The 24,787-nt window shown below is 40.5% G+C and overlaps 1 protein-coding gene and 1 long non-coding RNA gene across 2 annotated transcripts; both read left to right on the top strand.

Moving 5' to 3' along the window:
• The first annotated feature begins 5,217 nt into the window (after nt 1-5,217).
• LOC133722197 (uncharacterized) lies at nt 5,218-7,876 on the top strand. Its single transcript, XR_009852538.1, has 3 exons — nt 5,218-5,548; nt 5,726-5,908; nt 6,332-7,876. It is a non-coding gene; the product is annotated as an uncharacterized LOC133722197 (long non-coding RNA).
• An 8,501-nt stretch (nt 7,877-16,377) lies between these two features.
• On the top strand, nt 16,378-22,664 carry LOC133720989 (casein kinase 1-like protein HD16). The gene is made up of 17 exons (XM_062147485.1): nt 16,378-16,537; nt 16,765-17,244; nt 17,618-17,743; nt 17,830-17,903; nt 18,022-18,091; nt 18,168-18,223; nt 18,335-18,406; nt 18,517-18,611; nt 18,755-18,821; nt 18,910-19,039; nt 19,147-19,365; nt 19,478-19,608; nt 20,833-21,007; nt 21,102-21,192; nt 21,807-21,964; nt 22,138-22,326; nt 22,504-22,664. Exons 2-17 carry the CDS (start codon nt 16,831-16,833, stop codon nt 22,561-22,563), a joined length of 2,127 nt encoding a protein of 708 aa, XP_062003469.1. The 5' UTR covers nt 16,378-16,537; nt 16,765-16,830; the 3' UTR covers nt 22,564-22,664.
• The last annotated feature ends 2,123 nt before the right edge of the window (nt 22,665-24,787 follow it).

Genomic DNA, 24,787 nt, shown 5'->3' with positions numbered 1-24,787 from the left:
AAATAGCAAATTGGGAGGTCTGAATAGAACCACCCTTCCTTAATACATGGCTTATCTATTCGGAACGTGGCCAAGGTTTGACACTTTGACCTATTTTCTAACATGTCTGATATCCTTCTTTCAAACATTATCTAAATCCATACGTTTGGTTTACTTGTATGCCCTTGAAAGAATAATATTTTAAGTTTAAGCAATTTAATAAACGAAGGGCAATTGCTGGGATTTTAGAAAATTTAACCTTAAGCCTTATTGGCTTAATTAATACTGATGTATTAAATTTAAAATTATAATAATTTGAAGTTGTGTATTTATTTTTATCCCTTAATTTATTTGTCCCTTATAGAATTTTCAAAAACTGAATTCTCCATTAAAGATTAAGTCTTCTATGTATGCAATCAAGAGAAGGAGATGAAATAGTTCAGACTCCTGTTTTTCCGGAGCGAAACCGAAACCTTCTAGGTTTCACGTAGCAGCGCTGCGGCACCCCAATCTCGTCTGCAACAGGGCGCTCCGGCGCTGCAAGTGATTGAAGGACGAGGCTTCACCTCCTTCGTGTGTTTGCGGAGGTGGTTTGGCCGGAAGAGAAAGCCGAAGTTCAGATTGCGTTGGAATTGTAAACGCACTGTTTGGACCCAAAATGAGTATTTTGGCATGACAAGGCACGTCTTGGAGAAATTGAGCCAATGTCAGTGGCTCAAGCTATATATTGTCGACAAGTTCGAAATATATATTTAGAGGCTAAATAAAGCCTACTATGGAAGCATGGAAGCATGAAAAGTCAACTTTAGCACATTTTCCTACTTCGGCTAGGAGAAACCGAGCTAAACAAGGAAGGAGGGGCGGAAGACTAACCAAATGAAATTCAAATGAGCTAAAACTGTCCAGATTAAATCTAGACATCCCAAGGATCATTTCTTATGAAGAGTGCCAGAGCTAGTTTTGAGTGGAAGGCCTTCAAACAATCAATCCAATCTTTTGCAGAAGCAAAACTGGAAAACTGGACATGTAAGAGGTGCAGCAGCGTTTCCGGCCCAACCACTATATCAAAAGCTCTGAAATTTAACCAGGATGATCTACACTCATAGTGGAACATTTATTATGAAGAGTGCCAGAGCTAGTTTTGAGTGGAATGCCTTCAAACAATCAGTCCAATTGTCTGCAGAAGCAAAACTAGAAAACTGGACCTGTAAGAGGTCCAGCAGCGTTTCCGGCCCAACCACTATATGAAAAGCTATGAAATTTGACCAGGATGATCTACACTCATAGTGGAACATTTGTTATGAATAAGTCACGGTCAAATTCGGAATTCTTGATGGAGATATAATTGAAGGAATAAAGGAGCCGAAAGTGCTTCCTTATCTCCAAAATTCATCATTCCTTATCTCCAATTATGCCTCCTTATCTCCTTATCTCCGAAATTCATCATTTTTTATCTCCAATTATGCTTCATTATCTCCAAAATTCATCATTTCTGATCTCCAATTAATGCTCCACTATCATTTGTTTAATGCTAAACACTTTGGCATGGTAGCGTATAAATAGTGGTTACAATGAAACACTTAAACACACAATTCACTCATCAATACATCTCTAAGATGATCTAAGTCTCTCTAGAGCAAACCTCTCTAAGAGCAACTCCTCTCCTTCTCTTTCTCTTACCGGTGATCACACTCCTAGTCCTAGTCTTCTCAGAAGCCGACTTTCAGTGCCACCAAACCCTCTGTCAACGTACTTCGGTCCTAGTCTCCTCGGGAGCCGATTGTAGTACCACGACCACAACGGTTACGGAACCAGCCAAGAAAGGGTAACGCCCTCGCAAACCAGCCAAGCTAAAGTCACGCTTTAGCAAGTTCTCTCTACTTCCCAGTGTTTCTCGCTCTGCTCGATCTACAACATCGAGTATCGATTGTGATTTTCAAGAAGATTAGCAAAAGTCCTCACCACGAGGCATAAAGAATCCCACGACGAGGTTGGTGCTCTCCTCGTCTACAATCACTTGAAAGAAGTCAGGTCAAGGGACACCCCCAACAACCGCACCCGAACGGTTCTGGCACGCCCGCGCAGAAAAGAGACTGTTGACCAGCTGCAGCAAAATTGGAGCCAAACATTTTGGCACGCCCAGTGGGACATACTGTGAGCTGTAAATCACACCACTATTAAGAAGGTGAGGTTAGTAAGGGGTTGTGAATCATAACGGAATAGGTGAAGTCTCTTTTGTTAATATTGACCTAAACTCTTTATTGGTGCCTAGTTCAGGTGCCTTAAGGTTATTAACACTTGTTGAACTGTCTTCACACTTATGACCTTTCTCATCTTAGTAAGTATAGCCTATGTGAAATGGTGTCTAGAAAGGGGACAACGTTCATGACAGGTTCTTGAATCCAGAAGTGCGTGCAAATGGGCCTAAATCACTATGTGGGAGTAGCTCATGCCAAAATGGATTCTGCCTCTCTTGTTCGCTCTCCCCCACCTAGCCATTTCAGTAAGGTTGCCCAAAGGATTTGAAAGAAAATTTGTGTCTAGGCGACTATACTTGGGCCGCATGTCTAAACCTTGATTCACATTGTCTTATTGAATTCAGCTACTTATCAAAAAAAAAAAATTAGTGCAATCCAAAAAATTACTGCGGAGTCAAAACACTGAGGGAATAATTTATTAGCCAGTCTCTTCGCATAAGCCTTCGTGGGCAATTCTGTTTTTGAGGATTCTTATATGATCTGTAGTGGGAATCCACCTAGTACTGCTCTTCCTGCGAAGCATGTTAGCACTACTACCGGCTCCTTTGTTACTTCCTCCATCCTCGGTTGGATGCCGGTTTTGTGGTTCCATTGGTGATGGATTGAGAGAATGCGAGAATTGAAGAGTGATGTTGATGAGTAATTAAGAAAAATTGCTGTTAGAAATATTCGAGTTGATGAAATGATTTTGGGATTGGAAATTTGGGTTTATAATGTGGAGGAAGATATAGGCATGCAAATATCCACCCTTGGATGGACGGTCAAAGAGGAGTCAAATCGATGTCAGCAAATCGAGATTAGTGATTCCAAATCTCGGGAAAAAAGGAACTAGCAGCATGTGAGGAGCGGTTTTTGAGGAGTTAGCTATTATTAAAGGATTAATAGCATGTGGGGAAACCGAACGGTTTTCGAGGAGGTAACTGTTCTTTTCACGAGATTATTTTTCACGACTGTTGTTTTTCAACGAGTGATTAGTGCCTTAAATCTCGGAAAAGAAGGAGTTATTGGCGCTAAGAGTTTTGAGTTGGGAGCCAGCAAGTGGATCCAAAAGATACATATTTTCTCAAAACCCTCGCCGCGAGGCTCTTTTTGACGCGGAGCATATTTTAAAAGTTCATATTATTTTCAATATACAACTATGGGGGCCTATATTTGGGGCCTTGCGAGACACAATTATTGGCTTCTCACGGATATTTGGATATCAAGATAAGAAAATATTATTGTATTCATAAAGTGGCTTTGTGGCCAAAAGCAGTACACTCATTACAAAGCCAAAACTGGCAAGAATACAAAACAGGAATCTTCGAATTATCTTCTGAATCTTTTCTCAAGTGGAAGCAGCTATGGAATCCAACGTCAGGTTGAGCCACGCCATTATCTCAAGGAGGGGCAGACTTCAGGGAAGGAAAAAGAGGAGTAACGGAGCCCCCGCGCCCCTTTACATGGAAGCGGCAGAGGAATACAACATACACTACTAGAAAAAACACATACAAGGACACCAAACAAGGACACACAATTTATGTGGAGTCCTTGAAGGTTTTTAAGGACACACAGCTTCAAATTGAAATTTTTTAGTGGGTGGACAGTTTTTAACGACACCATAAACCATTTTTGTTGTGTCCTAAGATTGGGCTCCAAAACTGAAATCCAATTGAAATAAAAAAGCGGAGCTGCAGTACTTGGCGTTTTCGATTCCCTCCCAAAATTTCACTTCCCCTTCCCCGACTTTCACTTCCCTCCTTCTCCATTTTCGACTTCCCTCCTTCCCCATTTTTGACTTCCCTCTTCAATTGAAAACCTCACCAATTAGAGAAAAGATGTTTCATTCACTTTCTTTTTAGCTTCTAGTTGTAATAGAAAAATAGACAGAAACTGGAGCTGAAAACAGATTCGATCTGTTTCGATTCGGCGGAGGCGGCGGTGACTATTTGAGTCGATTCAACTCATAGTGAGGTTACTCAGTGTGAGATATACTCTGGGTTGACAGATTCTGGCAACCATTTCAATACAAGGTGAGATTACACAATTAGAGGTTACTCGCAGCACCACCCCCCCCTGCAACCACGCGAACGATCTTCATCAATGGCAGAGCCTCCGGTATGCTCGCTACCTGCGTCATCCAACCCATCGATATCATCAAGGTGAGTATTGAAATTCATCAAGATTGTAATTTTTGTGAGTTTTGGATTGGACCCATGATTCAAACTCGGGGTCTTTGAGCTTAAAGTTGGTTTCTTTTTTATGGGTTTCATATCTATGATTTGTGGGTCTATTTCGGTTTGGTTTCTGGTCAGAGTCGTAGTTAATCTGTTCTTTTTATGGTTTCTGGTTTCCCTAAGTTTCGTCGTCATGGCCTCTAAGAGCATCTTGAAGGAGCTTAAGGATTTGCAGAAGGATCCTCCCACTTCCTTCAGCACAGGTACACTCAAAGATTTATTTTTTAGAAACTAAATTTAGGTGTTCCTAGCGTACCCATTAAGGTCAATTTGATATATTGGCGGTTTTAGTGTAGATATTGGTTGTAATTTTTGATTTGTTATATACCCAGATGGATATTTCAGTGAACTTTTGGTTAATTTTTATTAGGTTCTGTGGCTAAGGACATGTTTCATTGGCAAGCAACGATTATGGGATCCCCTGATAGCCCATATGCTGGAGATGTATTCCTTGTCACCATTCATTTCCCTCCTGACTATCCTTTCAAACCACCTAAGGTAACTTGTCTAATCTGCAAGCTTTGATCCTTGTGTTTATGAGGGTATGCTTTATTTATTTTTATTTTTTTTGGGTCGGAAAGATGATGGTGTTTCAATTTTCAGGTTGCATTTAGGACTAAGGTCTTCCGTCTTCCACCCATATACCAACAGCAATGGAAGCATTTGTCTTGATCCTCAAAGAGCAATGGAATGCAACCCTTACTATCTCTAAGGTTCGGCTTTGTTATCTTGCAGGAACAATAATTGGACCCCTGTTAATTTCTAAGTTGAGATAAATCAAATTTTGCATTGCAGCTTTAGTTTCTCTTTGTCACTGTCCAATTTGCTGGTTTCTAGGTTCAATTTCAGCGCTTTTGTGCAAGCAAATGCAAAATTTTAGTCTTTCTTGTTTTGTGGTAGATGGGATTGTGTGGTTGTATATAATTGACTTTTGTGATTGTTGTGTGGTTTGTTTGGCATTGGCGGTGGCAGAGGAGGAGGTTGGAAGGTGAAAGATGAGGGAGAGAGATCAAGAGGTTGCGGCAGAGGAAGGGGCTGTCGTGGTGGTGGCGGCGGCTCTGGCAAAGATAGAGTTGATGCACTCAGTATATTATTGTAAGCACTATTACGTTCTCATGTTCCTTCCTTTGTTTTGTATTTTTTAATTATGAATTGAAGTATTGGATGTGCGTGGAACAGTATGGAGTCTAATATTGATGCACCCAGTTTTGCATGTTTCTGTGAAGTGTTTTCGTTGTAACGTTTAGCTTCTTGTTTATGTATCTCTTCCAGCCACAACCTTGAATTGTAGCAGGTTCTGGAGGTATCAAAGGCTTTCAGAAGGTCATACTCGATAGACCCTCCACATAATTAAACTAGCCCAGATCTCAAGGAAGTTCCAGAAATATTGCCTTCAAAATGCAGTGATGGCTTTCTTTTGCCTTGAAGTTGGTGGAAAGGGATCATGGAAACGGGGTGAGTTGTGCTTGTATCTATTCTTTTCGTCCAACAGTTTTGCTTATATTGGTCTTTCAGCTGGACGCCTAAAACTGGATCCTTATCTTTTTTTTTTGCTTTTTATGTTTCGCTTTTGGGCTTAATATTCTATATCAGATTGATTGAGAAGATTAAATAGGTATTTGTTTCTGTCTATGTATCTTATGTATTGAGAACTATATATCACCTAATATAAATTATATATATTGTAAATTTTTCATATATGTGGTAGTGTTTTAGGACAGATAGGTAACCCAAATTAACTACATGGTAATCCTTCATAAGTAGTGACTTATAAGATATATAAATTCACCTAGATTCTGGTTTTCTGTGTGAATGGGGAAATTTTAGATGGTATTAGGGATTTGTTTGGGTCTGAATTGCTTGATTCGGGTTTTGCAGTGCGAGAAAACTTGCGAGGAGCTAAGGGAGTTTGGGAAAACTGAAGATGATTTGAAGTCACTTCAAAGTGCTGGTCAAATGAACCCTGAGCTCTTCCTTAGAGTGGGCATCAAACCACCAAGGCATGTTTTATATAGTATTGCTGACTTCATACTATTAGTGACATGTTCAGTAAATTTTTTATGCTTACCCTAGTAATGTTATCATGCTAAGAGTCTTCTTCCTTATTTTATTGAAGTGTTCCAGGGTTTTCTTCTCTATGGACCCCCGGGAACAGGGAAGATATTGCTAGCAAAGTAATTGAGAGCAACATAGATGCTAACTTTCTAAAGTTATTCATGTCTGTGGCTTTTATACTGAGGTTTTACTTTTTATGCAAGAGAGTGCTTATTATTTTTGTTTCCTCATGTACGTTATTTCATATGAAAGCTAAATATACATGTACAATGTATATTTAGCTGTGTGTTTGATTTTGCCCAAGGATACTTTACCATTACATTAGATCTGTCTTCTGAGACTAAATCCACTGTCAGTTCTATTATTTACTGCTAGCTTAACTTTGTTTCTCTGTATTGCAGCCCATACAAAATCTCTTTGAGGATAATGATATAGCTGAACAGCTCTTGCAAAGTGTTTTAGTATGTTTCTTTTTTCAATTTCGATTACATTTTCTTACTTGAGTGTTAGCCAAGAATATAAGGATGGGCGAAAAGCTCAACCTACATTTTCTCTGGCTTTGTGGAGCTAAAACTTGGATTGAAATTGAAGTTCTCTATCAAGATAACAAGCCTAGCTTGCTGGATATCTACTTGTGCTCTAATTATATTATTAAACACTTGTTCTGCTTATAGGAGAGCAAAGAGCAGTTGAAACCCATGGTGGCTTTGCTACAGCTTGTTTCTCTATATCGAAAGGTACATGTTTAGATATGAATCCATCTCTTAAGTCTGAAATTTATGAAACAAGCCCTTACTAAACTTGTTTGTATTTATTAAGAGTAAACATACTCTTAATCATTGATGCTGGTTTCTTGATTGTGTTGGTCTTTTCATTTTTTGTTTTTTGCTCTATTGTTGTTTCAGAGGTAAAACTATTCATCCCTGTAATACTACATTACTCATCATTCAAGGTAAGCTCATTCCTCACAGTCTTGTCATTATAATCTGCACTTGATTTGAAATTTAACATTATAACCTATTGTTATTAATTCTGCTTTTCCAATTCTTTATGTATATATAGGTGTAATTACCATTTACTTCTATGTTCCCAATTCTTAGTAAGGAATAACTTGAGGATTCTTGTGTTCTTTGATAGTATTATAGGGCTGCTAGGTACATAATACATTCTAGCAGTTATCTAATTGTATGTTTTCTGGGTTGTTTGTTTAGGATATTATTTGGCAAGGAGATATCATGGGAGTTAATGCAGTGCTGCAGTTATTCATGGTTGATATCCAATCAGAAGAATAGCATAGTATTCATTAAGTTATTTTTTCTGGTTCATTTTGTAGTCACTTCAAACTTTTTTTTGTATGTATATTAACATATTTTAGTGAGTAATACAGTCCTTTTGGTGGTTTTCAGATGCTTTGGATAATTTTTTTTTTTTTTGGGTAGTGTTCAACTTTTAAGGACACAGATTATGAGTCCTTACAAGCAAAGGATGACACTTTCATTTTGTTTTGAGGACACATGAAATGTGTCCTTGTAGGGAAAAGAGGACACATTTCTATTGATATGAGAACACGTTTTATTGTCCTCTAATAGATACAAGGACTCTTATTTTGCACCTTTGAGGACATGGTTTATGTGTCGTAGTAGGGAAAAGAGGACACATTTCTATTGATGTGAGAACACATTTTATGTGTCCTCTATTGGATATGAGGACACATTACTTTGGTCTTTAAGGACATAGTTTAAATGTCCTCGTAGGGAAAAGAGGACACTTTTCCAGTGTCCTTGTATGTGACTTATAATGACTCCCGGATAGAGGACACGTTTTTTGCGTGTCCTTAAATGTAATAGAGGACTCATTTCCAATGTCCTTAAATCATGTTTTTCTAGTAGTGATAGGCTTGGCCAACGCCATTATCCATGAGAAGGGGAGACTCCAGTGAAAGAAAATGGAGCCTCCAAGCCCCCTCAATTGGAAGCAGCTATGGAATCCAACGTCAGGTTGAGCTGCGCTATTATCTCCGGGAGGGGCAGAGAGTGAAGGAACCGAATATCAGCTTGAGTCTCTGCACCCCCTCTAGCCATGGTAACCACCATTAGTTGGACGTGAAGTATAGGAACAGCCATTCTGTTGCTTGAACCCATTCCTTCAAAGAGTCCATCCCTTCTCATCCCTCCAAGATTCTATCAAGAAGAGAAAGGGGGAGAAGGAGGTGAGAACCAAAGCCCCTTCCATCTGGAGGGCACAACACGGGCCGGGTCCAAAAGGAAGGAAACAGAAGAGGAAAGACGAACCTCAGAGTGGCCATCCTCCCTTTCTCCGTTTCGCTCCGCGTGTAGGATTATGACAAAGATGATCTCGCATGATCGTGGATCCCACACTCGGAGCCCCCTCGCGTTTCTAAACCAATCTGAAGCCTGGCATTGTTGTTGCAGAATTCCAGAAGGACGAAACAAGGACTGAAAGGCTTAAGATTACGCCATAAAGCCTAAAATTTAGAGGCTAAAGGTCATTTCATGAGGGGAAGATTTGTGAAGAAGGAGAAAAAGAAGCAAGGACTGAAAGGCCATTTCTTAAATATTTCAGAAAAGTTGTTGTGCGTATTCCCTTCCCGAAATACAACTATTTATAGGGACTTCAGGCAAATCCCCACCCTTGGATGAAGCTCAATTTCAAAACCGATGTCAGTAAATCGAGATTAGTGATTCCAAATCTCGGGAAAAAAGGGACTAGCAGCATGTGAGGAGCGGTTTTTGAGGAGTTAGCTATTATTAAAGGGACTAATAGCATGTGAGGAGACAGAACGGTTTTCGAGGAAGTAACTGTTCTATTCACGAGATTATTATTTTTTTTACCACCGTTGTTTTTCAACGAGTGATTAATGCCTTAAATCTCGGAAAAGAAATGATTAATAGCATGTGAGGAGACCGAACGGTTTTCGAGGGGGCCTACAGAGATTGGCACGCAAAGCTCAATTTCAAGCAAAGTTCCTCCACGCGGAGGTTCGCCGCAATAGCACTAGCTTCGGCCTGAGTGGCCCGTTCTCTGAGACGGGCCAGGTTGCGACCCATTTCTTCAGAAGCAGCCAGAGGTTCATCGAGTTGGGCTTCTTCTGTAGCAATCGCATTTTCAACAAAGGCTAAACCGGTATGGAGGTCCTCGATCCGAAGTTTGAAGTCGGACCTTTGGATTTGTAGTTCCCGCAGGCGGATGGTTCGCTCATTTAAAATACCGCGAGAGATGTCCATTTCTCGAGAGAGGCTATTCAAAGCCTCTCGAGTGTCGTGAGCCTGGGCGTTCGCGGCCGGTTGACGTTAGCGGGCCTCACCAAGTTCATTCAGCAGATCGTCAATGACACTAAATTGCTGCAGGGTCAATGCCTTCTCCTGGCAAAGATACCTTAGGGCTTCCAAGACTCGCGGGAGGATGTCAGTCTCCAATACCCGAGGACCCAGATGTTCGTGAAGCACCATCTTAGCCTCATCCACAGCAGAAAGAGGAGTTACCTCCAACACCCTCATCAATCTCTCAAATCTGGTAGGAGGAGGAGGCGGCGGAGGCGCCACAGGATCACGAACCACCAATGCAAAAGGGCGGACAGCTTCCTCAGTTTCTTCATCTTCAACAGGTTGGTCTGTCCTTTCAGCCGCGGGAGAATCTGGAAACTCAACTAGCGGCTCACCATGGGCAAGTGGAGCAGATTCAAGCACAGAGCCCTCAGCTTTGACGATTGTCTCATTTGTTCGCGAGACTTGGGGGGCACCACCACCGTCAGTATCATTTTCCATCTCTGGGGCGACTGTCCCGCCGATAAGACCAGCAGCGTTTGCAGCCACATCCTCGGTACAAATAGAATCCTGGTCAGGTTCAGAAATGTCAGAGAGCGGGGTTGGATCAAAAAGGGAAATGGAAAGCAGTGGCCAACAGTGGCTTACCTCTCGAGTTGTCGGGTCAATATCTGGTACGTGGTCACCAAGAGGAAGAGGCCTCACCTCATTCACCTCTTGGACCTCTAGTGCCGCGAGAATCTCTGTCGTCATCAGTTCCTCATAAGCGGCAGAATCCTCAGAGTGGCTTTCCATACTTTCATGCTCCGAGGAGTCGTCATCGGAGATCGTTATTAGAATGGTAGGACCTTGCAAATGCTCTGTAGATGTGGGAGACGGAAGAGGCGCCACGGGGTTAGTTGATGCTTGAACTAGCGACAGAGTTGGCTTTTTTGCAGCGGCTGAGGATCTAGCCTCGCACAGGCGAGAGGAGAGGGATCAGTGGTCCTCTGACGGACCTGTCAAAAGATACATAATGAAGATCTGCTCAGATTCTAAAATTTAAATAAAATAAAACAGGGCCAGAGCTTACCAGCCGCATTGACAGAGGCTCATCATCCTCAAGGTCCTCTTCAGCAATTTGGGCGCGACCGCGTTTGCAAGTATGAGCAGCAATTACCTGCACATAAGAGGAATCACAACTCAGAAAATAGAAGGGGTCTGGAAAGCCAAATGTGCAAAGTCAGAATTAGTCTGGGCAAGTTTACCTCAGCAAGGCTCACATCGTCATCATCAGAGGACTCCCCCTCAGGAGGCTCCTCGGCTATTGCCTTCTATTTCCCGGCCTGAGTAGAGGCTGCCCTGCTCCGGGTGGTACGCTAAAAATAAAACAAATGTACTTAGCAATAAGGATTGATACTCAAGCCAAGGAAAAGAAATGGTGAGGGAAGGTGGAAACTTACTGATGCCCCATATTCACGAATCTGTATTCCCGGTTGTGCTTGCCGCGAGGGCCTTTGCGGCTGCGGGGGAGGAACAGATTGCGGCTGCGGGGGCGGAACAAGTTGATGTTGCGGAGGAGCAGGAACAGGAGGAGGAGCCTCGCCAGCATAATATTGTTCAAGGATGTCCCTGTCCACGGCAAAGGGATGTTCCAAGTCGCGGAAAAGGATGGCGAAAAGGTCACAGTTATTCATGCCCCAACAGTTCACTGACACTTCTTTCCACCAATCAGCATAGTCATCATCGACATCATTGAGGGGGTATAGCTCTCTAACCCAAAGGGGAATCACTATCAAAGTAAACTGACTCTGAAAAGGGGCAGACCTAGGCGGAGCTGATCTCCGCCAAGAGGTGTAGTAATTGGCAGAATCAACCAGAGGCCAGGGTACCAACTGGGCCAACCCAAATTGACGAGCAAAGTGATTGGGTGCATAAAGTTCGTAACTTAGTTCATCCGTGGCCAATTGAATGTCGGAGTAAGAAATAGTGCGGCGAAAGATCATCATAGCCTCTTCGCGATGACCCGGGCGAGGAAGAAACCCATTTGCCAATATCGCGGGGAATCTTCTATTTACCACCAACTTCACATCCGGCATCTCATCCAGAAGATACAAAAACAAGAAACACTCGGAAAATGCCGGAGATTCATACCTTCCCTCGCGACAGAGCCACCGGCCCAACAGAACGTCATTTGGAGGCACTGCTGGCACGTCTGGTCGGCGAAAATGGGGGAAATAAGTCTGGAGCCAGAAATCCAGAATCCAGAAGGGGCCTGAGGATTGGACTTCGAATGGATGCATAGCGACTTGATAAAGGGCTCGATAAAGCGAACCCAGAATCGGTTGACCAAGGTCAACGACTGTGCCATTATAAAGAGCAGTGGCCAAAGAGGACCAAGTGCCAGTTGGTTTACCAGCAGAAGTATAGAAAATAAACTTACAGAGCCACCACTCGAGGAAGGCAATTCCCCCGGTTTTGTCATGATGTCCGCGGTTGTAATTTCGCCAAGACGGGTAAGATCTGCTATGAATGCTACGACCAGTCTGAGTCATCTGCAGCGGGAATTTCTCGTCATCAAATTGGCCTTAAACATATGGTGCCGCATGGATGGGTAGGCCCGTGATAGCGAGAATATCCAATAAGGAAATACTCATCTGCCCAAAGCGGAAATCAAAAGTATTGCTGGCGGTGTTCCAGAAGCAAAAGGCCGCGGCAAGAGGAGCGAGATTAAGGCCGCCGGGAATTTGAAGACACAAGTCAATAGCATACTTCTCCATTACACTTTGATTTATAGTTCAGATATTTTTGGAGATTAGTTTATTAGTTGGGCCAGTGAGTGGCCCTAGTTGATAATTAATGAATCATTATTCCATCTTGAGAATCGCATCTAAGGCGACAGTGAAGATATTCCACCTTTTCCTACCACCGCAGGGCCAGCATAGTGGCCTGAAGTTTTTTAAATAAAACATGATTAAAACCGATGTGGTTTTAGATACTAAAGTTGCAGCAGATATGGTGGTTTCACCTGGTCACACGTCATGATGTCGATAGCCATGATCTAATCATCCTCTTCGGCATAAGACTCGCGAAGGATTAAATGACAACAAACAGTTTGCTATTCTGCATCTTATTTCGCCAAGTACTGTAGGCCTTGATCTAGCCAGCGAAGCGGCTCCAACACCTACATTTGAGAAAATCAACAGAGAGCCAGCGAACAAGGCAGATACTTGTTGCTATACACATGGCGAAGCTACCACCAAGGAAGAGAAGGATCCTCATTCGCGATCAAAAGCAGTCTCCTTCGCATGGGGGGCACGCTAAAGTTCTGATCTCCTATAACCTGCCCAAGTTTCACCAATTCACTGCATACCAGACATCAGATCCATGGGGGGGCAATAAAGTTGGCAAAGAAAGCGTCAGTTCATGACAAAGGCAATCCAGATTGTGGCATTCAAGCTTTATGGCCTATTTAGAGGCCTATATGGAAACAGTCAAGCCAATACAAGTGGATTTGGAGCAACAACATTATAAGAGTAGTGCTGATTCAAGACCTCTTCAGTCAAGACGAAGACCTTTGACTTCGAGGTCTAGGGGGCAATGTTTGGACCAAAATGAGCATTTTGGCATAACAAGGCACGTCTTGGAGAAATTGAGCCAATGTCAGTGGTTCAAGCTATATATTGTCGACAAGTTCGAAATATATATTTAGAGGCTAAATAAAGCCTACTATGGAAGCATGGAAGCATGAAAAGTCAACTTTAGCACATTTTCCTACTTCGGCTAGGAGAAACCGAGCTAAACAAGGAAGGAGGGGCGGAAGACTAACCAAATGAAATTCAAATGAGCTAAAACTGTCCAGATTAAATCTAGACATCCCAAGGATCATTTCTTATGAAGAGTGCAAGAGCTAGTTTTGAGTGGAAGGCCTTCAAACAATCAGTCCAATCTTTTGCAGAAGCAAAACTGGAAAACTGGACCTGTAAGAGGTGCAGCAGCGTTTCCGGCCCAACCACTATATCAAAAGCTCTGAAATTTGACCAGGATGATTTACACTCATAGTGGAACATTTATTATGAAGAGTGCCAGAGCTAGTTTTGAGTGGAAGGCCTTCAAACAATCAGTCCAATTTTCTGCAGAAGCAAAACTGGAAAACTGGACCTGTAAGAGGTCCAGCAGCGTTTCCGGCCCAACCACTATATGAAAAGCTTTGAAATTTGACCAGGATGATCTACACTCATAGTTGAACATTTGTTATGAAGAAGTCACGGTCAAATTCGGAATGCTTGATGGAGATATAATTGAAGGAATAAAGGAGCCAAAAATGCTTCCTTATCTCCAAAATTCATCATTCCTTATCTCCAATTATGCCTCCTTATCTCCTTATCTCCGAAATTCATCATTCTTTATCTCCAATTATGCTTCCTTATCTCCAAAATTCATCATTTCTGATCTCCAATTAATGCTCCACTATCATTTGTTTAATGCTAAACACTTTGGCATGGTAGCGTATAAATAGTGGTTACAATGAAACACTTAAACACACAATTCACTCATCAATACATCTCTAAGATGATCTAAGTCTCTCTAGAGCAAACCTCTCTAAGAGCAACTCCTCTCCTTCTCTTTCTCTTAGCGGTGATCACACTCCTAGTCCTAGTCTTCTCAGAAGCCGACTTTCAGTGCCACCAAACCCTTTGTCAACGTACTTCGGTCCTAGTCTCCTCGGGAGCCGATTGTAGTACCACGACCACAATGGTTATGGAACCAGTCAAGAAAGGGTAACGCCCTCACAAACCAGCCAAGCTAAAGTCACGCTTTAGCATGTTCTCTCTACTTCCCAGTGTTTCTCGCTCTGCTCGATCTACAACATCGAGTATCGATTGTGATTTTCAAGAAGATTTGCAAAAGTCCTCACCACGAGGCATAAAGAATCCCATGACGAGGTTGGTGCTCTCCTCGTCTACAATCGCTTGAAAGAAGTCAGGTCAAGGGACACCCCCAACGACCGCACCCGAACGGTGCTGGCACGCCCGCGCAGAAAAGAGACTGTTGACCAGCTGCAGCAAAATTGGAGCCAAACACGCACCTGATTTTGTTATGGGGTGGCTTCAGGCTCGACGGGGAGGAGACAGCGACAGGGTCGGAGTCTTGAGGAGAAGCGGGGTCGGAGACGTCTGCTAGAGTCTGGTTTTTGGGCTGCCGGATTACCAGACAATTGCAGCGTGCAGATTTGGTGGGCGGTGAGATGGTTGCTATGGCCCCCTGCCTAGGGAGGCCACCGGATTGACGAGGCGGTGGCGGACGGCTTCTTTTAGGGTTTAGGCCTAGAATTGGTTGTTGACATAAAAACAACTAAATTTAGGGTTTAGGCCTAGAATTGGTTGTGAAGTTTATGGTATTCAATTACCTATACTACATTAATACTTGCGTCTGGCATTCTTTTCCTAGCTTTTGCTTCTTGATTTTTTTTTTTTTTTGGGCAAATCTTCTACCTCAGGGTTGAAAACTTTGATTTTTCCTATCCTCTATTGACCAATATTTGCGGCTGTGAACTGGAAGAATATGTTTAATTGCTCTTACCATCAAGAATCAAACATGCTTTAAATTAATTGTGTACTTCATAGATAGAAGGATATAGGCTCTAGAAGAGTAGGTGGATCTCGTCTGTAGTGTGGGGCAGAAAAAAACAATGCCCCACTTTTTTAGATTTCATGTTAATTGATAGCTAATGTCAATGGTGATACGAACAATAAGTTTTTTTTTTTATCTCACTAGTCTTGTGAGAATGAGGAGAAATATAATTGAAGGCTTGCAAAATTGTGATTGGAACTGAGAACTCTTGTAGTCTTGTTCTCTGCTCGTTCTTCTTCTTTTATTTCTTTTTAGTTTTTGTTGATTTTGATTTTTCAAATTTTTTTTTCTTTCTTTTAATGAAGAAAAGTTTAATTTTAGATTAGAAGTATGTAATGCCATGTCATTTCCACATCATTTGGTGTTGTGTTGACATCATTGAAATAATAAATCTGAACCATTGGACATTTTAAAATCTAGTGACTCACAAGGTGTGTCAAAATTTGTGTAAAATATGGTGTCCTTTGATTCAGACCCAAGAAATTAATAAAGCTCCTAAATTGTCAAAATTCATGATAATGCATGTCTTTATAAAGATTTGATGTAATTTAATTATTAAACAAATTTTATTAAAGTATGTTGAGAAGGAAAGCACGTTAATGTAATTATAATGAAAAGTCAATACATTTGACTGATAGATTTTTATGGCTTGTTCAGCCTTGTATGGAATATGAAATGCATAGTTCTTCAAGGCTATGAACTTACCTACTAATGGTTGGTAGAGTAAAATGAAAAATTAGGTTAGGTCTACAAACACAGGGAAACCACATATAAAGGAAATGACATAAAATGATGAAAAAGATGGAAATCCTTTTGGTTATTACGAGGCCACATTTGCATGATCCATGTCTTTGCCACCCCAAGAATGAACACACCACATCATTTCCCTTTTAAATATTAATATTAATATTAATAAAAAATAAAAAAAATAACAGTAGGAGGCAGGGACCCTTGAGTAGTATATTTATAGCCATTGAACATTCAAATTCCCAATACACAAAAGAAACCAAAAAAAAAAAAAAAAATCTCTTATCACAACAGGAAAGGAATGAATGCGTGTGTGGAAGCGGCAGCATAGTTTTTCAGTGAACAACACGACGATCCGAAGAGAATCGATCGCCGATCGCTTCTTGTGAGTATTTTTTTTCTTCTTCTTTTTTTTTTGTCTGGTTCAAATTCGCCTTAATTTGCTGATAACTGGATCCGATTGATAGATTAAGACAAGATATTTGTGTGATTGATTTTCTGTGTCTGTTGTTTGGTTTTGATCAGTAGCTGCTGCATTTTAGTTTTCTTTGGAATGATTTTGTCTTTGTTTCAAGTCTGGTATGGCTGATTTTTTGTTCATTCATCTACCAGAAGCAGAAGCAGAAGCAAAAGCAGAAGGTGTTATCGGGTGGAATGTGATAATTGCATGGGGTGAGGATGCCAGAGTTGCGAAGCGGAGTGCGCAGATCAAAACGGCTTGATGATCTTCAGCCTTCCTCACAGCAGCAACCCATTGCTCAACCTGAGAATTGTCTGCTGCCAGTGCCTGCCCACAATAATAAACCAAGAAGGAGAGCTGCTGCCGGACGCGGTAGAGCTGCTAATGCTGTAGCTCAAGCACCTTCACCAGCAATACCCTCAAGGCCCACCCCACCTGCTAGAGGCCGCGGTGGCGTTAGGTTGATTGATTTAGACCCTGAACCTTGCCCTCTTCTTCCTCCACCTGCCGATCCCATTTATAATCGTGTTCAAGTCGTAGCCGATAAAGATATTGCAATGGAGGGTGGCGGCAGCGCAGACAAAGCTTTGGCAGTTGAAGAAGACGCAGGCGCAACTCCCGTTCCTGATAGGGTATAACCTCTCTCCATTTTTGTCTTCAAATTAACTACTAGGATATTTATTGCATTTATTCGCAACTGCTAATGTTAGAAACTGATGTACGCATAATAACGAGTTACTCAGTTGACTCTTCTTAACTGATTAATAGTGCTAATATGTTGTGAACAATTGCTCAGTTGATTTTGTTCTTTTTTAGCCGACTACCACTGTTATAGAGAAGTTCTGTGTTTTGGGGGAGTTACATTGTTCAATTAAGGTGGAAAGGAAGAATTTGAATGTGTCTAGATGATTGTCGTCATTGTGTGTTTTTGTGACCGATAATTACCAATTAAACCTGGCCTTCTTCTCCATTCAAAAGTATAACTGCGTATGATGTTGGGTGCAGGTACAAGTGGGTAACTCTCCCCAATACAAGGTAGAAAGGAAGTTAGGTAAGGGTGGCTTTGGCCAAGTGTATGTTGGCAGAAGGGTTTGTGGTGGAACAGACAGGACAGGACCAGATGCAATTGAGGTATGACTCAAAATATTTGATCTCTTTTTTTTCAGAATTTAGTTAGCTGCTTCACAAAAATAGATATTTTAAGATCCTTTTTACAGGTCGCTTTAAAGTTCGAACACAGAAATAGTAAAGGTTGCAATTATGGCCCTCCTTATGAGTGGCAAGTCTACAAGTAAGTTTTTTTTTTTTTTTTTTATGAGAATCTTTGAATTTGTCTGCACTGTAAATATATCAAATCATTAATCTGACTCATGTTTTTCTTTTTTCTTTTGGCTTCTAATTTTGTCAAGTACTCTAAATGGATGTTATGGAGTTCCGTGGGTTCATTACAAGGGTCGCCTAGGGGATTTTTACATTCTGGTGAGTTTTGATGTGTGTTCTTACCATCAGATTGGATTTCCGAACTATCATCTGATGGGTATTACGTATATTTCAGGTAATGGACATTCTTGGTCCCAGTCTATGGGATGTATGGAATTCTCTTGGTCAGACGTAAGACTCTCTCTCTCTCTCTCTCTCTCTCTCTCTCTCATGGTAAAGAAATGTGCACACATCTTTTTAAACATCCCTCTCATGCATCATATTTTCTTCTCTTTTCAACAGGATGTCACCGAATATGGCGGCGTGCATCGCAGTGGAGGCAATATCAATTCTAGAAAAGCTTCACTCAAAAGGGTAAGTTTTATTGGAAGCTGTTGTCTCTTCTGTATACAATTTTACAACCTTCCCAGGCTTCTCTTGTGTTGCACTACTAATCTCGCACGAATGTTCTCATCTCAAGCTAGGTTTGTGCATGGAGATGTAAAACCGGAGAATTTCTTACTTGGTCAACCTGGAACGGCTGATGAGAAGAAGTTATATCTTATTGATCTTGGTTTGGGTATGTTGCTTTGTGTTCTTTCCCTGAAACTACGAACTTATGTGATATGTGTTTTCAGCAAGGGGATTGAAGTCATTTGAAGCAAGTCATATGCTCATAGCCCATATATGATGCTAGTGTAATTTGCTACATTTTTGTTGCAGCATCGAGATGGAAGGAATCATCATCAAGTCAACATGTTGAATATGATCAGAGGCCTGACATATTCAGGTTTGTAATATTAGAATATTGGCTCTTTTCTACTCAGTCACTATTTGGCCATCATTTATTTATATATCGTGAATACTACTTTCGCCAGGGGAACAATAAGATATGCAAGTGTTCATGCACATTTAGGTCGGACTGGAAGTCGAAGGGATGATCTTGAGTCGTTGGCGTACACATTAATATTTCTCATAAAAGGAAGGTTACCCTGGCAGGGGTATCAGGTGAGTTGGTATTGTTGTTGTTTATATGCAGTCATACCTTTTATTGTGGAAGTATAATAAATTAATAATGATAATTTTTTTTTAATTTTCTACTTTTGGATTTACAGGGTGATAACAAGAGTTTCCTTGTATGTAAGAAGAAGATGTCCACATCCCCAGAGTTGATGTGCTGTTTCTGCCCTCCCCCATTTAAACAGTTTCTTGAAGCTGTTACAATTATGAAGTTTGATGAAGAGCCAAACTATGCAAAGTTGATATCCTTTTTTGAAAGCTTGATCGAACCATGTGTTCCGCTAAGACCAATTAGAATTGATGGAGCTCTGAAGGTGTTTTGAATTCTCTCTCTCTCTCTCTCTCTCTCAATCTCTCCTCTCCCCCTTCCTCCCTCCCTCTCTCTCTTTCACATTTTGATATTCAATGTTTCTTATGCCTTAATAGGTTGGGCAGAAACGGGGAAGAATTGCAGTAAATTTTGAAGATGATGAACAACCGAAGAAGAAAGTCCGATTAGGTAGTCCGGCTACCCAGTGGATTTCAGTGTATAATGCACGCCGTCCCATGAAGCAAAGGTTAGTTATACATGTATTCAATTTCATACTCTATTTAATTGTGCAGCAAGAACTTCCTACCTCCCTTTGTTTTATGCTTTTCTTATTCATCAACTTCTTTTCTGAAAAAATCTGCATGGGAACTTGTTGGTTTATCAGCTGCAGTGTATTATGTTTTTACAAAATTTTGAATCTGGTCCCAACATAGCTTATTACTGTAGGTTGAATCCTAAGCCTTGAACTAACATTAAAAGAAAAATTAATGTGTCAGTCTAATGGAGTGTGACTACTATATATGTGGGAAAATGCTCTAGTCAGACTATCCAAATGGACCATCCAGAATTATGCGGGTTCTCGTTCATATGCATGTTCAGATGAGGATGCATGGTATTCTTTTAGTAGATGAATCTTAATTATTAATTTAAATAATCATTCCTCTAGGAGGTGTTGAATAGTTGTGAATGGATATGCATTCAATGATTTGCAACATAATGCACATCTTGCCTTCTATTTCCTTGGAAGATAAAATTAGCAAGTTCTATTGATGTATGAAATAAATAAAGAAGATAGAAGTTGATTTTCGAAGTTTTAACATAACCCCCCTCTTTTCCATTTTGTGATATATATATATATATATATATATTCTCATTAGTGTCTGAAAATAAGGATGGTCTAAAAAACCCTTTTCTCATGTCTTCTCAGTTAGTCTACAATCCTATCCTTCACTACATTAATGGAACAGGTCTTATTCATGACCTATCTTAATCCTAGCTCTAATCTTCCACCCTTCACCAGTTGGGGTAACGGTTTTAGATAACTAGACTTTACACAGTGAATTATCATCACAAATTAGGGGAACAAAGTGGACTACTTTGTGATGAAGTGCAGTTGGCATAAATGCCTTATCTTTGTTAATTTTATGGTTGTTTGATTCTGGCCCTCCTGGAATGACTGAATGAGTAAGGATACTCCTCATGTTACTATTCAATGCTATTGTTGTTTGATCAGACAGTCCAATAAATCAAATTATAACTTATAACATAACAAGGTCATTCTTTAGAGGTTTTTTAGTATAATAACATAAGCTTAGGCATATGATGTTTCTCTTTACTTTTCTTGTATTTTGCTTTTAATCCTTTTTGCTAGAGGACAAGACCTAGGACGGACCCTTCTAGGACAGTGGCTTCACCACTGAGGTGTTATATTTCTTGCCTAATTTAAGTAATCCTCTTACTGGACATGTAGATATCACTATAATGTGGCAGACTCAAGGCTGCGCCAACATGTTGACAAGGGTAATGAAGATGGACTGTATATTAGCTCTGTCGCCTCTGCAGCGAATCTGTGGGCTCTAATCATGGATGCAGGGACAGGTTTCTCTTCCCAGGTTTATGAGTTGTCAGCTGTCTTCCTGCATAAGGTTATTTTATAAAGAATTTCACTTTATTGTCTTCTGAATAATGCTCTCAATCCTAGATATCGATTGTTATAATTACCTTGCTTGGTTCTTACAGGATTGGATCATGGAACAGTGGGAAAAAAATTTCTATATTAGTTCAATAGCTGGTGCAAATAATGGGAGTTCCTTGGTTGTTATGTCCAAAGGTTTGTATATAGTGCACCATTCAATATTTGTTTATATCTGTTTACAACATAAAATATTGCTTGCATTTATTTACCACATTTATTGTATGCATGTTTTTTTGATTGTGCATCTATTATTAAGCTTTGTTTCTTTCAGTGGTCCAATATGATTATGTTGTCTTCAATTGATTTTATGTTGGGGTTGTTCTTGATTATATTTTTCTTCTCATATTCACTTTTTCATTCAAGCAGCTTCCTCGTCTAGGATAACCTTTTTGGTACATTCTGTTGCTTAGTTTCCTAATCTAGCAAGGTTACTCTTTTGTAAATTGTGTTCTTAGAAGCCATGCATTGTATGAACAATGAAATGTGGCACGACTAAGCGTTACTGTCTTGAGAACAGTATGGTATCAAAATGTCAATTCTGGGTTTTTTCTAAGGTCTAAATAAAACTGTGAGGGATCTTCTGTGGTGAACAATTGCCACAACTAACAAAGTAAGAATCTCTTTTTCATATTAAGGGTCATTGTGTATGCATTTTGCTCGTAAATGATTTAATTCTCTGATTATTGATAAGAAGCCTCCTAATTGCACCATTGTCCTATGCCATAAATTTATACTGGTGTTGTTTTCAGGGACTCCCTACACCCAGCAGTCATACAAAGTGAGTGAATCTTTTCCTTTCAAGTGGATAAATAAGAAGTGGAAAGAAGGTTTCCATGTAACGTCTATGACAACTGCTGGTAACCGCTGGGGTGTGGTTATGTCCAGAAATGCTGGATTTTCTGATCAGGTATAACTCAGTGAACTTTGGAGATTGTTGAATGGGTAAATTCTGTTGCTATGGTGAACCTGGCAAACACAGAAATATCTGAAAAAAAAAAAAAGAAAAAAAAAAAGGACCTTGCTACCTTTCATGTTTAACAATGGCTAATTCTCCCTCTTGCATTTGATTGAAATTACAAGGTTGTGGAGCTTGATTTTTTATACCCAAGTGAAGGTATACACAGACGGTGGGAGAGTGGTTATAGGATAACATCTATGGCTGCGACTTCTGATCAAGCAGCCTTCATTTTGAGTATACCAAAACGTAAATTGATGGATGAAACTCAAGAGACTCTGCGTACCTCTGCCTTCCCAAGCAGCCATGTAAAGGTAGATGCAAGATATCTTACTTTTACTACTAGTTATTGTTATCGTTCCCAACTGCATATTAGGGCCAGTGTATACATGATCTTTCCCAACTAAATTGGGCCTAGGCTCTATTAGCTGGTGTTAAAACATCTGGATTGTGCTGTACACAATTACTTACAAATTATTTTGTTTTTGCAGGAAAAATGGTCCAAAAATTTATATATTGCCTCAATTTGTTTTGGACGGACTGTTTGCTAATTTATTATTTATGGTGTGTATATTGGTTTATACCTGAACAATGTGAATCAAATTTTTGAGAGAGCATTTTAATATTTGACCTTGGAGTAGCTTGATGATAATCATTTCTATGCAAGTTACTGAAAACTGTCTCATCAACCTCTTAAAATATCTTCATTACGCATGCAAATGTAACAGGAAAAAGGTGGGGTATTGGGAAAATGTATACCCCCAACTATCATAATATGTTTGTCAAATGCCTTTGTTCTCCCAGTTATTTTAACTTGAGAACATATCTTTTATGAGAAGCATTTCATTTTAATTTTTTTTTTTGTTTTTTTAAATTTTTTTCAAACGGTATCTTGAAAGATTTTTTTAGGCTTAGAGACTAATCTGTATTGGAGGGTTATGTCAAAACGTTTTATCTCTCCTGATCATCAAGAGTAGATTGGAATTTGAACTCTAATTAACGTTGGTGGGATTCGAATCCGTGTGTTAGGGTGTCACACGTGGAAGCTCACTTGACCACCTAAGGTGGTTATTCACCAGCAAATGAAGCTTTCATTTAGGGGATTAAATGTTTCAACCTCGGTAGCGGTTTTGAATTCCATCAAAACATGGAAACTTAGAGGTGCTGCAATTGACAAATAGAATTTTTCGCATCTGTTTGTGAGCATGGTTTGTATTCGGAACAGCTAGCTTCCATAAATTCTTTCAAATGTTATTCGGCCGAGCGGGAAGAGCCTACATCACCTTCCATATGCACATGAATAGTCTGCGCTACTCAGTATCCACTCTTAACATAGGACTTTCCTGAAGAGTGGAAGCGCCGAATTTGCTTATCTTCCACATTTCTAGTCGGTAATGGGATAGAAAGAATAAGTGCCACCTCATAGTTAGTAAAGGACAATACTTGGCTAATCATAGCTGCTTAGCAAAGGCTGACCTTATCCAATAATAAGAGGACATCTGACCTTTTAGAAATTTTTTTTGAAAGCTAGTGATCAGCACATCACGCGGGGGCTTGTTATTGTATAGAAGATTGGCAATGGACAAGCATGTGATGGCTTTAAAATGACAGATGTCCTCTTATTATTGAATAAGGTCAGCCTTTGCTAACCAGTTATGGTTACCCAAGTATTATCCATTAGTAAAACAATGAAATAGAAGTTCTAAGTTTCCAAGTTACATCCAGAGCAATTATAGAAGAGACATAGGCACCATACAATTATAAAGCTGAACTCCAATGAAAAATTAGCGAGCGATTCGTGATGAGGAAGGCGCCGGCAGCCCTGTTGCTGATGCCAAGGAACACCGACAAGGAAAAAGCTGTGGTGTACGTCGATGGTCCTCCTCCGTTGATTGGAGTTTAAGGAGGTTGGGTTGCTCAATGAGGCGGCAATGGAGCGTTGAGACCACCAAGAACTCACCAATAAGATCGCTAGGTTGAGTATGAGGTAAAGCCACCACCCTTTTTAAATTTGCTTATAAGTTATAACCCTAAATTTTGAGTAAGTTTTTACATTGTGAATTAACTTATCGAGAATTTGTTATTCAATCTACAACTTTTTATTTTTTATTTTATTTTTGACATTGTCAAGGGGAACCCAAAGGCTTCCTAGGCCCAAGATAAACCCCTTCGGCGCATGTGAAATGCTCCAACTGTGCATTGCAGCACAGTGCCTGGCCACTTTGACAGCTTCGGGGTTCGAACCTAGGTTGGGGAGCACACCCAACTAGGCAAGAACCACTAGGCCACTTGCAGTGGTTTCAATCTACAGCTTTATGATTACCAGCATATCATGGGGCTTCTCTTCATTGAGAAGAAACAGTGGGCATTGGACCGTGTGGGGGTGGTCAATTAATTTGACCATGCAATCAAGGCAGTTAAAGGGAAGTAATAGCAACAGTAAATGCAACGGTTAATATAGCTGTAAATGCGACGATAAATGCGACATTCAGTATGACAATCATGACCTCCAATAAGTGACGGTTATTGCAGGAGTGAATACGACCTTAATGGTGGCGTGCCGCTCAAGTCACTGCGACTTGCTGTGCAAGTTTACTTGCAGCCCACGCCGAAATACACCTATAAATAGGCTGCTCGACATCGAGGTAAGACATCGAATTCCAATTCTCTCTACTCCACTACTAAGAAACGTACTGACTTAGGCATCGGAGAGTTTTCTGCAGGTACCCCCCTCCTCCTCGAGTCGACGGTAAAACTTCGAGTCAACGCTCGAGG

This window comes from Rosa rugosa, chromosome 7 (assembly GCF_958449725.1).
Source record: "Rosa rugosa chromosome 7, drRosRugo1.1, whole genome shotgun sequence".
Classification (NCBI taxonomy): domain Eukaryota; kingdom Viridiplantae; phylum Streptophyta; class Magnoliopsida; order Rosales; family Rosaceae; genus Rosa; species Rosa rugosa.
This window is presented reverse-complemented; position numbering and strand designations above follow the sequence as displayed.